Source organism: Eschrichtius robustus, chromosome 15 (assembly GCF_028021215.1).
Source record: "Eschrichtius robustus isolate mEscRob2 chromosome 15, mEscRob2.pri, whole genome shotgun sequence".
Lineage (NCBI taxonomy): Eukaryota > Metazoa > Chordata > Mammalia > Artiodactyla > Eschrichtiidae > Eschrichtius > Eschrichtius robustus.
This window is the reverse complement of record NC_090838.1, coordinates 36,851,120-36,866,845: the sequence shown is the minus strand read 5'-3', so window position 1 is coordinate 36,866,845 and position 15,726 is coordinate 36,851,120. Positions and strand designations below refer to the sequence as shown.

Below are 15,726 nucleotides of genomic sequence, written 5' to 3'. Positions count from 1 at the left end.
GGAATGAATTTACTGATTTGATTTATTTAAAAACTATTCACCCCCTTTTTTCACTGCATAGCATTAATAAACTTAAAAAATATAGAAGACGATGATGGTACTGCATTTCAAAACAACTTTCCAAGCCACTACTTTTGGCTATTGCAAGTAATTTTTTTTAATTTTAGAATGCTCACAATTCAAATAACACTGAAGAAAATAGATAAAGGTAGCTAAAGAAATGTCATGGAAAGACTGACAAAAGAGCTGATACAAGATATCAAAGGAGCAAGAATGGAAATCCATGTTGGGCAGATAACAGTAAACAAGGAGAAGTGGTAACCATAAGAAATCAACATGAACAAAACTGGCAATGGAATGGAATGAACTGTTCTTGGCAGAAATCCTCCCCTACCTAAGCAATTTCAGTAATATCGGTTATTTCCTATACAGTATCAGGATTATGGAGTAAGAAATGGAATGCTCAGAATAATCAATGAGGAAATTAGTTTATCTAGGCCTCAATCCCTTCATCTGAAAAGTGAATAAATGTATATATGACTGTCACACAAGTGGCAGGATGTATAGAAGTTAAAATTGCAGGCTGTGACTATCATTATATAAGATGTTACTGATGAAGACAGCTGGGTGATAGGTACATGGAACTCCTTGTACTATTTTTGCAACTTTCTGAGAGCCTGTAATTATTTCAAAACAAAAGTTTTTAAAAGTATCATACAGGCATGAAACCAGACCACCAGGGTTTAAATAGGGGCACAACCAATTATTGGCTGCGTGCCCTCAATCGAGTTATTTTCTCATCTGTAAAATGAGGATAAAAATAGTATTTACCTCAGGAGGTGCTGTGTGAATTAAATAAGCTTATACATGTTAACCATTCACAACAGTGCTTGTCACATAGTAGGCACTCAATTGTCAGTCATTATTAATGTTGCTATGATTATTTTTTAATTTATTCTAAGATCAGAATTCAGCTCTAGAATTCTGTATGTGTAAGCTATTGTTATTTTTGCACTATTGATATGGAGAGATATTAGCTAGTTTGAAAAAAAGAGAAAAAATCTTGGCAGCCAATGAGGCCTAAATTCTAGCTCAGTCACCTGTCTTCTTTCTATAAACTAGGATTTAATATCATATTTGTATAGATATATTTATTCTTTCAAAAATGGATATATCACAAAGAACCACACTGTTGGAGAGGTGCCTTGCTGCTACATCAACGCCATCTCCACCAGGTGGAGAACCATGCCTTATTTTGAAAGCTCTCAAGAACAGAAGATTTCACATTCTCTCTGGCTAAGCCTTACCAGGGCCTTGAAGATGTCAGGAAGTTATTCTTTACCAGGGCCTTGAAGATCTCAGGAAGTTATTCTTGGTACAGTTTACACTTACTGCCTCTTGTCACAGTGGATGTAGAAGATAAGTTTTACAACTTTATACCTGAAGACCCCTACCAGTAGGGGTATCACCCTGTTTCTCCTTCTCTTTAATATCCTTATAGATTCTATCTTCCAATTGTTTAATCATCTTCATTCCTACTTCGCAGAGTTATTGTAAGGAGTACATGAATTAGAATACATCAAAGCACCTAGTACTGTACTTGGCAAACAGTTAAGCATTTAATGCATTTTTCTTTCCTTCCTAATCAAGGACTAAACTAATTATCTCTATCAGAATGCCAGGCAGTTGAGGTATTCTAATTTGAATCTCATAATGAATGTACAGGCAAGCTCACAAATCCCTAAGTTTTTACCTTCTATTTAGAGTTTTTAATAAATCAATATGATGAAACCAGATCCTAATTGCATCCCCCTGCCCACCCTAGTCAATTTTTATCCAAATCCCAAATTTTAAGCTATTATGGTATCTTTCAGAGCTGAGATATTTTAAACTAAAATAGTTCAGGAAACATATACTATAAATAGACATCCTTTGTGAAAACTTTTTTTCTTAAAATTATTCCTAACCTCACCTAAACTGTATTCAGACACGTTTCCACTTAAAATGTTTTTTGCTCTTCTTACAGTTACTGTAAATGTGCTCCTCTCCCTCCCTTTCAAAATGTGAAATCTTGTCAAGAAAGGCAGATTTTTTTTTAACATCTTTATTGGAGTATAATTGCTTTACAATGGTGTGTTAGTTTCTGCTTTATAACAAAGTGAATCAGTTATACATATACATTGTTCCCATATCTCTTCCCTCTTGCATCTCCCTCCCTCCCACCCTCCCTATCCCACCCCTCTAGGTGGTCACAAAGCACAGAGCTGATTTCCCTGTGCTATGCAGTTGCTTCCCACTAGCTATCTATTTTACGTTTGGTAGTGTATATATGTCCATGCCACTCTCTCACTTTGTCACATCTTACCCTTCCCCCTCCCCATATCCTCAAGTCCATTCTCTAGTAGGTCTGTGTCTTTATTCCCGTCTTGCCACTAGGTTCTTCATGACCTTTTTTTTTTTTTCCCCTTAGATTCCATATATATGTGTAAGCATACTGTATTTGTTTTTCTCTTCCTGACTTACTTCACTCTGTATGACAGAATCTAACTCCACCCACCTCACTACAAATAACTCCATTTCGTTTCTTTTTATGGCTGAGTAATATTCCATTGTATATATGTGCCACATCTTCTTTATCCATTCATCTGATGATAAAATCAAATACCTGCAGTAATATTGCAACATGCTAGACTGTAACTGTGAGAGGAAGTTAATTCAGTAAAAATGATACCTTGTTACTTCAGTTTGCAACTCTCTTATCTCTTTTCTAATGATTTTTAAAGCCAGAACAGTCTGTAAGCTTCTCACGATATCAGTGTTTTGGCTGAATTTTCTCCTCCTATTTTAAGATTCTATTCTGAAAGTGACAAAACGTGAATGGGAAAAATACCAAAGCTTGATTTTTCAAATAACTACTACTTGAAGAACAGTTTGGAAAAATTCTGTTTTCACTTTCAGCCTTCTTTGCCTCAAAAAGAACTTGGCTTTTTTTCGTAATCAAATGCTATGAGACAATGGTTAAATGAACCCTTTGATTTGAACTTTATCCTCAAATGCAGATACATTCCTTAGAATGTTTTTTTTTTAGTTCTGAGAATACAGTAAGACCCAGTTAGAGCAGCAGGATTCCAAACACAAAGTTGCAAAACCTAAGTTCTGATAAAGATTGCCTGCAAACTCAATAGAATGAACAATGAGATTCTTAGTAGATTGTTTTCTTCTACAAGAGAAAAAAACTTAAAAAAAAATCTTAACTAGAGTGATGTTTACCTTAAGAAAATACTGTATTCAGGATAGAAGATGCTTGTATATTGGACCCAGGCACCAACTTCCTCTTCAGTTTCCCTTTTTTGGGCTTCTGTTACTGAGAACAGATTAAATGATTCAAATCTTCTTACAGATACATGTCGTAGACAATCATCCAGGTGTTTTTGTTTCAGAGCCTTTGAAATAAAACCAAATATTGTGGTCACATTATATAAATATAAATTAAATGTTCAACATTTAAGTGGTATGGGGACTTTCATTTCCAATAATGGCAGATTAGATAATTCAGACCAACATCTTACTGAAGACAACTAGAAAAGATGCACAAAATATTTTAAAACATTACTCGAAGGCATCAGAGGGCAAAGAACATAGTGAAGATCTACCAGTCTAATATCTTTAAAAGGAGGTAAATCTAGAGAGATGAGTCTGGCTTTTGCAACCACTTTTGTGAGACATTCATCAATTCCAAAAGAAAGAGCTGAGAAGACAAGCAGCACCTTCAACAGCTTGTAGACTTAGGGGGTAAAAGTTGAGTTTCAAAGCTTAATACCTAGGCAGGGGCAGGTACGTTATTCTGAGCCGGTGTGTGTGTGTGTGTGTGTGTGTGTGTGTGTGTGTGTGTGTGTGTGTGTGTGTGTGTGTGTGTGTGTGTGTGTGTTAAGATAAATCAAACGAGTAGTTTTGTTGGTGCCACTGAAAACTAGGTTTTTAAGTATGGAAAAAAGGAGATACAGCTGTAAAATTAATGAGGTTAAGCAAAAACCCTGTAGCTCTGAATCTGAATAAAGTATAATATAAACTAATGATGTATTTCATTTTTTAAAACTGTACATATATTTCCTACATCTGACCACTGAAAAGGTCTAAAAACAATGACCAAACTAGTAGCAATGAGCACACCTAATGCACATACTGCTGTCTCTAAATACCATTTTTTATTAAAACAAAGTAAGGGGAATTCCCTGGTGGTCCAGTGGTTAGAACCCCACGCTTTCACTGCCAAGGGCCTGGGTTCAATTCCTGGTCAGGGAACTAAGATAATGCAAGCCATGCAGCACAGCCAAAAAAAAGAAAGAAAAAAAAAAAAAGTAAGGCCCTTGGAAAAAGGGCAGGAATTGTACAAGATAAGTCTGGAACACCATGCACACAAAGAAACAAGAAAGCCATACAAAATTAAGGGTTATATCAAAAGGACTCCAGAGACAATCTGAGTAGGGTCCATTGGCCAAAGATGGGACAGTGCGAGCATTAACAAAGATAATAAATGTAACCGAATTGAAACACATTAGTTCATAACGGTAACTTTTTAAATGCCTCATTGATGATCACTGAAAAATGCTAAAGAACCAACTTATTTTGAAAACTAGTAAATGAGGAGAAAAAATCAAGTATTTATCTGTCTCTTCTATATGAACCATAACTGAGAATATCCAAATGGAAGATGAGGGGAAATTTCTTTTTATACTAGTATCTCAAATAATAAATGAAGAAGGAACAACAGAATATCACCATTTTTCAACTCCCTCATGAATTCATGAACCTAGGTAATCATTATCAAGAAGAGAAATAACCAGACATCACTATGATTATTGATGAAATCTCACACCACCATCATCTTGACCAACTAAACAAGACAAAACAAAAAACATCAAATCTGAATCTGATCAAGCCTGTATATCTTACAGGAAATAGGAAATACAGGAATAGAGGAACACATTAAACAACATCATCAAGTGCAATTAGCAAAATTCAAATTATAGGAAACTACAAAACACCCAGTTGCTTCTAAAATAAATGGCAAGGGTTGAAAAAGAGACATGCTGAGGGAATATTTAGATTAAAAAGACTTGAACATATCAACCAATAACAATATTTGGAACTTAATTTGGATCCTGTTTTCAAAATAATCAAACTGTAAAGAAAAATTAGGAGACAATGGAAAACTTTTGGAAACTGACCAGATATTTTATGACATCAAGGAATTATTCTGGATAGGATATGGTATTGTAATTAATTTTTTAATGTCATCTTGTATAGGTACATACTGAAATATTTATAGAAAAAATATGATATCTGAGATTTGCTTTAAAATAATCTGGTGAGGGTTGCATAATGAGAGAACAGAAATGAAACGAATTTGGTCAAGAGTTAAAAATAGTTGAAGCTTATGGAAACCTGAGTGGTTATTAAACTATTTTTTTCCACTTTTGTATATGTTTGACATTTCCCATAAAGTTTTTTTTAAGATATAAAGTGCTCTAAGAGTCATAAACAAATGAAAAATAAAGATATGAAAAACCAAATATATTTGGAAGTTAAGCAATAAACTTCTAAATAATCTGTGAATCAAAAAAAGAACACAATGGAAATTAGAAAGTATTTTGAACTGAATAATAAAAATACATTTCAAGGGCGGAGTCAAGATGGCATACTAGGAGGACTCGGAATTCATGTCTCCTCACAACTAGGGCACCAACCAGGCACCGGTGAGGGACCACGGACACCTAAGGGGACAGGACGAACCCCCAGCGACCAGGTAGGACATGGGGCATGGGAGGAGTGAAGGGGGAGAAGTGGAGGCAGGATGGGACTGGTACCCCTAAGGGGCGGCTGGGGGAGGGGAAAGGATCCCATGCCAGAAGGGGTAAATTGGGGGACCACTGGGAGGGCAGAGGATCAAAAGGGAGCATGGCCAGGTTTCTCCTGCCCACTTGGGCGCCCAGGAACCTGCTGAGATCCCAGGCCTCATCCTCTGCCTCTGGGTCCTGAGGGAGTGGGAGGGAGGGAAGGGGGAGCAAAAGTAAAGGCCATACCTCCAGGACTGGCACCCCTGAGGGGTGGCTGGGGGAGGGGAGTTCCTAAACCCAGTGGGACCCACCCACTATTAGGGGTCCAGCAGTGACGGGGGACACCCTGGGGGAGACGGTGAGGGAGCGGCACGAAGGAATGGAAGGGAATGTGGCTAGTGCCTTCCCTGTCCACTTAGGCACCAGGGAGCCTGTTGGGCTCAGGCCTAATCCTCTGCCCTCGGAGCCTCCCTCCTGCCATGCAGAATCCAAGCCCCGCCCCTACACCCTCACCCAGGGCCCCACCTCTACACTCAGAGACCCCCTCCAATGCGCTGGGCCTAAACCCCACCCACACACCCTCACTCAGGGCCCTACCTCCAAACTCCAGAACCCCACATTCCAGAGGCCCTCCCTTCCATGTGCTGCCTCTCCCCTTCCACGCAGGTCTTAAGAAGAGGCCCTGCCCCACACTTGAACGTGGCCCCCCCCCAAGGCCTTTTCCAGCTACATGGGTCCTGAGCCTAGGCCCCGCCCCATGATCAAACATAACACCCCCAACTGCCTGGGTCCTGCCCCACCCTAAACCCCGCCCCTGCCTAAGTTCCAGCCCCCATCTAAACTTCACCCCCATAGCCAAGGCTTTTTTTTTTTTTTTCTTTTTTCTTCTTTTAGATTGGGGTTCTGTTTTATCTTGCTGATTCATTGTTGTTGATTTTTTTATGTTTTTATTTTTCCTAATAAATCTTTTATTTTTCTAATTTTATTTTATTCTTTAAACTCTGTAATTGTTCTACCCTTTTGGCTTCTTCCCCACCCCCCTTTTTTTTCTTTTTTCTCTTGAGGTTTTATTTTACCTTGTTGCACTTGTTTCAATGATAGTTTTATTTTTCCTAATATATTTTTTATCTTTCCAATTTTATTTTATTTTTTACTCTTTGATATTGTACTGCTTTTTTTCTTTCTTTTTCTTTTCCCTTTCTTTTTTTTTTTTTGCCATGCCACGAAGCTTGCGGGATCTTGGGTCCCAGGCTGGAGGTCGGGCCCAAGCTCCTGTGGTGGGAGCTCCGAGTCCAAACCGCTGGACTAAAAGAGAACCTAGGACCCTAGAGAATATTAATTGGAGTGAGACCTCCCAGAGGAACTCATCTCAGCACCAAGACCCAGCTCTACCCAACTGTCTGCAAACTCCAGTGCTGGACGTCTCAGGCCAAACAACCAGTAAGACTGAGATACAGCACCAACCATCAAAAAAAAAAAAAAAATGAAATAACAGAAAAATATGTTACAGACGAAGGAGCAAGGTAAAAACCTACAAGAACAAATAAATGAAGACGAAATAGGCAACCTAACTGAAAAAGAATTCAGAGTAAGGATAGTAAAGAAGATCCAAAATCTTGGAAACACAATGGAGAAAATACAAGAAACATTCAACAAGGATCTAGAAGAACTAAAAAGCAAACAAACAGTGATGAACAACACAATTGCTGAAATTAAAAATACTCTAGAAGGAATGAATAGCAGAATAACTGAGGCAGAAAAACGGATAAGTGAGCTGGAAGATTAAATGGTGGAAATAACTGCCAAGGAGCAGAATAAAAAAAAAAGAATGAAAAGAATTGAGGACAGTCTCGGAGACCTCTGGAACAACATTAAACGAACCAACATTTGAATTATAAGGGTCCCAGAAGAAGAAGAGAAAAAGAAAGGGTCTGAGAAAATACTTAAAGAGATTACAGTTGAAAACTTCCCTAACATGGGAAAGGAAATAGTCAATCAAGTCCAGGAAGCACAGAGAGCACCATACAGGATAAACCCAAAGAGAAACATGCCAAGACACTTATTAATCAAACTATCAAAAATTAAATACACAGAAAAAATATTAAAAGCAGCAAGGGAAAAGCAACAAATAACATACAAGTGAATCCCCATAAGGTTAACAGCTGATTTCTCAGCAGAAACTCTGCAAGCCAGAAGGGAGTGGCAGAACATATTTAAAGTGATGAAAGGGAAAAACCTACAACCAAGGTTACACTACCCTACAAGGATCTCATTCAGATTCGATGGAGAAATTAAAACCTTTACAGATAAGCAAAAGTTAAGAGAATTCAGCACCACCAAACAAGCTTTAGAACAAATGCTAAAGGAACTTCTCTAGGCAGGAAATACAAGACAAGGAAAACACCTACAAAAACAAACCCAAAACAATTAAGAAAATGGTAACAGGAATGAACAAACATATCGATAATTAGCCAGTCTGTATCCATTCAGCCAGTCCAGTATCACTGCTGAACACAGATGCAAAAATCCTCAACAAAATACTAGCAAACAGATTCCAACAGCACATTAAAAGGATCATACACCATGATCAAGGGGGGGTTTATCCCAGGAATGCAAGGATTCTTCAATATACGCAAGTCAATCAATGTGATGAACCGTATTAACAAATTGAAGAAGAAAAACCATATGATCACCTCAATAGATACAGAAAAAGCTTTTGACGAAATTCAACACCCATTTATGATAAAAACCCTCCAGAAAGTAGGCATAGAAGGAACTTACCTCAACATAATAAAGGCCATATAGACAAACCCACAGCCAACATTGTTTTCAATAGTGAAAAACTGAAACCATTTCCTTTAAGATCAGGAACAAGACAAGGTTACCCACTCTCACCACTATTATTCAACATAGTTTTGGAAGTTTTAGCCACAGGAATCAGAGAAGAAAAAGAAGTAGAAGGAATCCAAATCGGAAAGAAGAAGTAAAACTGTCACTGTTTGAGGATGACATGATACTATACATAGAGAATCCTAAAGATGCCACCAGAAAACTACTAGAGCGAATCAATGAATTTGGTAGAGTAGCAGGATACAAAATGAATGCACAGAAATCTCTTGCATTCCTATACACTAATGATGAAAAATCTGAAAGAGAAATTAAGGAAACACTCCCATTTACCATTGCAACAAAAAGAATAAAATACCTAGGAATAAACCCACCTAAGGAGAGAAACGACCTGTATGCAGAAAACTATAAGACAGTGATGAAAGAAATTAAAGATGATATAAACAGATGGAGAGATATGCCATGTTCTTGGATTGGAAGAATCAACATTGTGAAAACGACTATACTACCCAAAGCAATCTACCGAGTCAATGTAATCCTTATCAAACTACCAATGGCATTTTTTCACAGAACTAGAACAAAAAATTTCACAATTTGCATGGAAACACAAAAGACCCCGAATAGCCAAAGCAATCTTGAGAAAGAAAAACGGAGCTGGAGGAATCAGGCTCCGGAACTTCAGGCTATACTACAAAGCTACAGTAATCAAGACAGTATGGTACTGGCACAAAAACAGAATTATAGATCAATGGAACAGGATAGAAAGCCCAGAGATAAACCCACACACATATGGTCACCTTATCTTTGATAAAGGAGGCAAAGGTATACAGTGGAGAAAAGACAGCCTCTTCAATAAGTGGTGCTGGTCGGTGCTTTGTGACCACCTAGAGGGGTGGGATGGGGAGGGTGGGAGGGAGGGAGATGCACGAGGGAAGAGATATGGGAACATATTGCATGTGTATAACTGATTCACTTTGTTATAAAGCAGAAGCTAACACACCATTGTAAGGCAATTATACTTCAATAAAGATGTTTAAAAAAAAAATAAAAAATAAGTGGTGCTGGGAAAACTGGACAGCTACATGTAAAAGAATGAAATTAGAACACTTCCTAACACCATACACAAAAATAAATTCAAAATGGATTAAAGACCTAAATATATGGCCAGAAACTATAAAATTCTTAGAGGAAAACATAGGCAGAACACTCTATGACATAAATCACAGCAAGATCCTTTTTGACCCACCTCCTAAAGAAATGGAAATAAAAACAAAAATAAACAAATGGGACCTAATGAAACTTAAAAGCTTTTGCACAGAAAAGGAAACCATAAACTAGACAAAAAGACAACCCTCAGAATGGGAGAAAATATTTGCAAACGAAGCAACTGACAAAGGATTAATCTCCAAAATATACAAGTAGCTCATGCAGCTCAATATCAAAAAAACAAACAACCCAATCCAGAAATGGGCAGAAGACCTAAATAGACATTTCTCCAAAGAAGATATACAGATTGCCAACAAACACATGAAAAGATGCTCAACATCACTAATCATTAGAGAAATGCAATTCAAAACTACAATAAGGTATCACCTCACACCGGTCAGAATGGCCATCATCAAAAAATCTACAAACAATAAATGCTGGAGAGCGTGTGGAGAAAAGGGAACCCTCTTGCACTGTTGGTGGGAATGTAAATTGATACGGCCACTATGGAGAACAGTATGGAGGTTCCTTAAAAAACTAAAAATAGAACTACCATTTGACCCAGCAATCCCACTACTGGGCATATACCCTGAGAAAACCATAATTCAGAAAGAGTCATGTACCACAGTGTTCACTGCAGCACTATTTACAATAACCAGGACATGGAAGCAACCTAAGTGTCCATCGACGATGAATGGATAAAGAAGATGTGGCACATATATACAACGGAATATTACTCAGCCATAAAAAGAAACGAAATTTAGTTATTTGTAGTGAGGTGGATGAACCTAGAGTCTGTCATTCAGAGTGAAGTAAGTCAGAAAGAGAAAAACAAATACTGTATGCTAGCGCATATATATGGAATCTAAAAAAAAAAATGGTTCTGATGAACCTAGGGGCAGGACAGGAATAAAGATGCAGACATAGAGAATGGACCTGAGGAGACAGGGAGGGATAAGGGTAAGCTAGGACGAAGTGAGAGAGTAACACTGACATATATACACTACCAAATGTAAAATAGATAGCTAGTGGGAGGCAGCTGCATAGCACAGGGAGATCAGCTTGGTGCTTTGCGACCACCTAGAGGGGTGGGATAAGGAGGGTGGGAGGGAAACGCAAGAGGGAGCGGATATGGGGATATAAGTATGCATATAGCTGATTCACTTTGTTATAAAGCAGAAACTAACACACCATTGTAAAGCAATTATACTCCAATAAAGATGTTAAAAAAATACATTTCAAAACATGAAATGTTGCTAAATCCATGCTTAGAGGGAAATCTATGGAAAGGCTAAAAATTAGTAAGCTAAGCATCCATTGCAAAAACTAGAAAAAGAAACAAATTAAATCCTCAAAAGAGTAGAAGTTAATAAAGTAGAAAACAAACACAGCAGGGAGGATTACCACCACCAAGAGTTGGTTCTCTGAAGAGATTAATAAAACTGATAAATCCCTGATGAAGCTATTAAGAAAAAAAGAGAGAAGGTATAAATATCAATGTGACATAGGGAGATCACTTTAGATTCTACAGGCATCAAAAAATGCAAAAGGATAGCAAAAGGATATTATGAAGACTAACTCTGAAAATTTAGATGAAATGGACAAATTCCTAGAAAAATACAACTAACCAAAATTGACACAAGAAATAGAAAGTCTGAATAGTCCTAAACTATTTTAAAAATAAAATGCATAAATAAAAATCTTACCACAAAGAAAACTCCAAGCCCAGATTGCTCACCAGCAAATTACACCAAACATCTAAGTAAGAATTAATTCAAGTTTTACCACACTCTTCATTAAATTCCCAAATAACCCCATGGGATAGATACCCAGTATGTGAGAGAGGAAACTGACACAAAGGAATGTTAATTTGCTCAAAGTCAGAGAGCTAGTAAGAAGCAAATTCAGGCTGTCTGACTACAGAGCCTGAACTCTAAACACCTCTGCTTGTGGAGAATGTAGTTGACTGGCACCAAACATCGCATTCCGACTTCCTTTAAGATACCTTCCTATACTATAAAGCTGGAAAGCTAGAAACTACATTTCCCAGAATCCCTAGCAGAGTTTCAGATGTGCTTTTGGTCTAGCTAATCAGACGCACTAACATGAGATTTGAAAGAAGGAAAGATGGTGGTAACTACATTTCTGCAATATGTGCTGGTAAAATAGTTCTAAAGACAGTTGGCTCTTCTGCAGCAGCTTTAGCAGAGTTACCAGTGTTCACTCTCTAATTTAACGGTGAGTGAGAGGCAGCACAAGTGGCAAACCTTTGCTGGTAGAGATCGAGCAGGCAAGGTGTACTTCTGGAGTCTCTAGTTCTCGAAATAGCATCCTGATGACCAGAGATCACAAATGAAGTGATGTGATCCCACAAACAGCCTCAAATTCTTCATTTTGGCTGAGGCGGCATTTCTCTTGGAAGGCCAACTTTTGTATTGTTCTGGGACTTTGTGTTCTTCTGGGAATCATACTTTGCATGTTCCTCTAGTTCCTCCAAAGATTTTATGAGCACTTAATTCCCTTTATTAAGCCCCTTTCTACTTAAAATAGCTAGAGTTGTTTATCTTATCTGAAAAGGAACCCTGACTCCAATGATGCCATAATTCTTATATGTAGAAGGGCAAGCTGAGATCAGAACCAAGCAAGAAAACACAATATGAATAATATACCTTGAGGGAAAAATATATTTAAAATTTTTATACTATATAGAAGGTTTATAAGCTTGACTTTTTTTTTTTTTTTTTTTTTTTTTTTTTTTTTTTTTTTTTTTTTTTTTAATTTATTTATTTATTTATTTTTGGCTGTGTTGGGTCTTCGTTTCTGTGCGTGGGCTTTCTCAAGTTGTGGCAAGTGGGGGCCACTCTTCATCGCGGTGCGCGGGCCTCTCACTGTCGCGGCCTCTCTTGTTGCGGAGCACAAGCTCCAGACGCGCGGGCTCAGTAGTTGTGGCTCACGGGCCTAGTTGCTCCGTGGCATGTGGGATCTTCCCAGACCAGGGCTCGAACCCGTGTCCCCTGCATTGGCAGGCAGATTCTCAACCACTGCGCCACCAGGGAAGCCCCAGCTTGACTTTTTTTAATGGAGGATCAGAAAAGGTTGCCTCTCTTTCACTTGATTGAAAGTTTCCTTTAAAAATGAAAGGATGAATTGCTTTAAAAGTTTTTACAAAAATAGGGTCTTTTCGTTATCTATCAACTATGGTCATCAGGAAGAAAAACAAACCACTCAACAAAGCTTAGTCTCAAGAAAAAAACAAAGTAATTAGATTTTAAAATGTAAAATGTAGATATTATATATTGTTTTGGATCTTGTCCAATTAACTTCCAAAAAACAAATGCCTTTTTATACTAATTAAATTACTGTGATGTCAAGGTAATGGTATCATAAATCACTAAGGTAAAAAATTATTTAAATCAATACATGTATAATATTAAAAGGGGCTTTTATAGTTTAGTAAATCCCATGATCTACAATATGACAACAAGGTAATACTCAATGAAAGTAACAGGAAATATACTTAGAATAAATAAAAGCAAACATTTATTTATGTAATCTATACAGTACTCAATAAAGGTAACTATAATGGAGATCAAGTCAAATTACTTTTGATTTGGTTATTTTAAGGCCATCAAAAATATCTGCAGGGTTTCCCTGGTGGCGCAGTGGTTGAGAGCTTGCTTGCCAATGCAGGGGACGTGGGTTGATCCTTCCTGGTCCGGGAAGATCCCACATGCTACAGAGCAGCTGGGCCCGTGCACCACAGCTGCTGAGCCTGCGCTCTGGAGCCCACGAGCCGTAACTACTGAGACCACATGCTGTAACTACTGAAGCCCACGCGCCTAGAGCCTGTGCTCTGCAACAAGAGAAGCCACTGCAATGAGAAGCCCGTGCACCACAACGAAGAGTAGCCCCTGCTCCCCACAACTAAAGAAAGCCTGCGAGCAGCAACGAAGACCCAGTGGAGCCAAAGATAAATAAATAAAATAAATAAATTTATATTAAAAAAAATCTGCAGCTTTGTGACTTGAGAGGATACTCAAATCTCCCATCAAGGTATAAACCTTTCACCTACCACTTTTATTTTTTTAATTAATTAATATATATATTTATTTATTTATTTGGCTGCATCAGGTCTTAGTTGCATGAGGGATCTTTCATTGTGGCACACAGGCTTCTCTACTTGCAACACTCTGGCTTCTTTCTAGTTGTGGCACGATGGCTCCAGAGCATGCGGGCTCAGTAGTTGTGGCACGCAGGCTTAGCTGCCCCGTGGCACGTGCGATCTTAGTTCCCTGACCAGGGATCGAACCTGTGTCCCCTGCATTGGAAGGCAGATTCTTAACCACTGGACCACCAGGGAAGTCCCACCTACCACTTTTAGAATATCTCCTTCCAACCTGCTATATAATTATATAGTATTCAAGTGGATTTATCAGGCATGAAGCAAAATACTCAAAGTTCAGAGAAAAAAGGTTTATAAACCTTATAAATAAAGTTTGGGGTCTGAGCTAGAACTGTGAAGTAAAATGAGTACCTAAAGAGAGCAGCTTCCTAAAATGGCAAAACATTAGAGGTGACAGAGGGATATAGACTCTCTTTTCCACAAGGAATTTAGAAGGAACAAGAAGGCAATGAAAATCAGGTAGACAAAGTGAAAATATTAGGTTGTTTGAAAGCTCCAGAAAAAAGAGAGGAATGGAAGAAAGTGTTCTTAACAACAACACCAAAAAAGGTGATGGATGTGTTAACTCATTGGGGATGGGGGTGGAGAATCCTTTCAAAATGCAGACATATATCAAATCATCACATTGAACACTTTAAATAGTTTACAATTTTATTTGTCAATTATACCGCAATAAAGCTGAAAATTTTTTAAACAGTATATTTTTTAATCTTAGAAAAATTCATATAAAAGCATCATTTTTAGGACTCAAAACTGTTTTTAAGATTGAAAATAAATCATAGGGACTTCCCTGGAGTTCCAGTGGCTAATACTCCATGCTCCCAATGCAGGGGGCCCAGGTTCAATCCCCGGTCAGAGAACTAGATCCCACATGCTGCAACTAAGAGTTCACGTGCGGCGACTAAAGATCCGCGTGCTGCAACTAAAAAAGATCCCACGTGCCGCAATGAAGATCCCGTAGCAGCAAGGAAGATCCCATATGCCGCAACTAAGACCTGGTGCAGACAAATAAATAAATAAATATTTTTTAAAAAAGAAAATAAATCATAGATTTCTGCTCTTAATTTAAATAATAAAAATGAGCCAAATAAAATTATTCAGCATTATTTTAGAAATGGCAGTTAAAGTATTTAACCTCTAGTAAACTGTTATATTTACTCTTAGGAAGACTACTGATTAATACAGTCTAATAACTTTCACAGCTCTGTGAGTCTAAAAAGACAAATGGACAACCCTGCAGCCTGTGGAACAAAAACCACATTCACAGAAAGATAGACAAGATAAAAAGGCAGAGGGCTATGTACCAGATGAAGGAACAAGATAAAACTCCAGAAAAACTGCTAAATGAAGTGGAGATAGGCAACCTTCCAGAAAAGGAATTCTGAATAATGATAGTGAAGATGATCCAGGACCTCGGAAAAAGAATGCAAGCAAAGATCGAAAACATGAAAGAAATGTTTAACAAAGACCTAGAAGAATTAAAGAACAAACAAACAGAGATGAACAGTACAATAACTGAAACAAAAACTACACTAGAAGGAATCAATAGCAGAATAACTGAGGCAGAAGAACGGGTAAGTGACCTGGAAGACAGAATGGTGGAATTCACTGCTGTGGAACAGAATAAAGAAAAGAATGAAAAGAAATGAAGAC

At 37.9% G+C, this 15,726-nt stretch overlaps 1 protein-coding gene across 3 annotated transcripts in view; it reads right to left on the bottom strand.

The window, feature by feature from the left end:
* The window catches only part of CAMKMT (calmodulin-lysine N-methyltransferase), a 407,707-nt gene that overhangs the window by 381,340 nt on the left and 10,641 nt on the right, over positions 1-15,726 (bottom strand). For all 3 annotated transcript variants that reach the window (XM_068565064.1, XM_068565063.1, XM_068565065.1), the window contains exon 2: positions 3,271-3,443. In XM_068565064.1, coding sequence (XP_068421165.1) covers positions 3,271-3,443 — 173 coding nt within the window. The remainder of the gene's footprint in view (positions 1-3,270; positions 3,444-15,726) is intronic.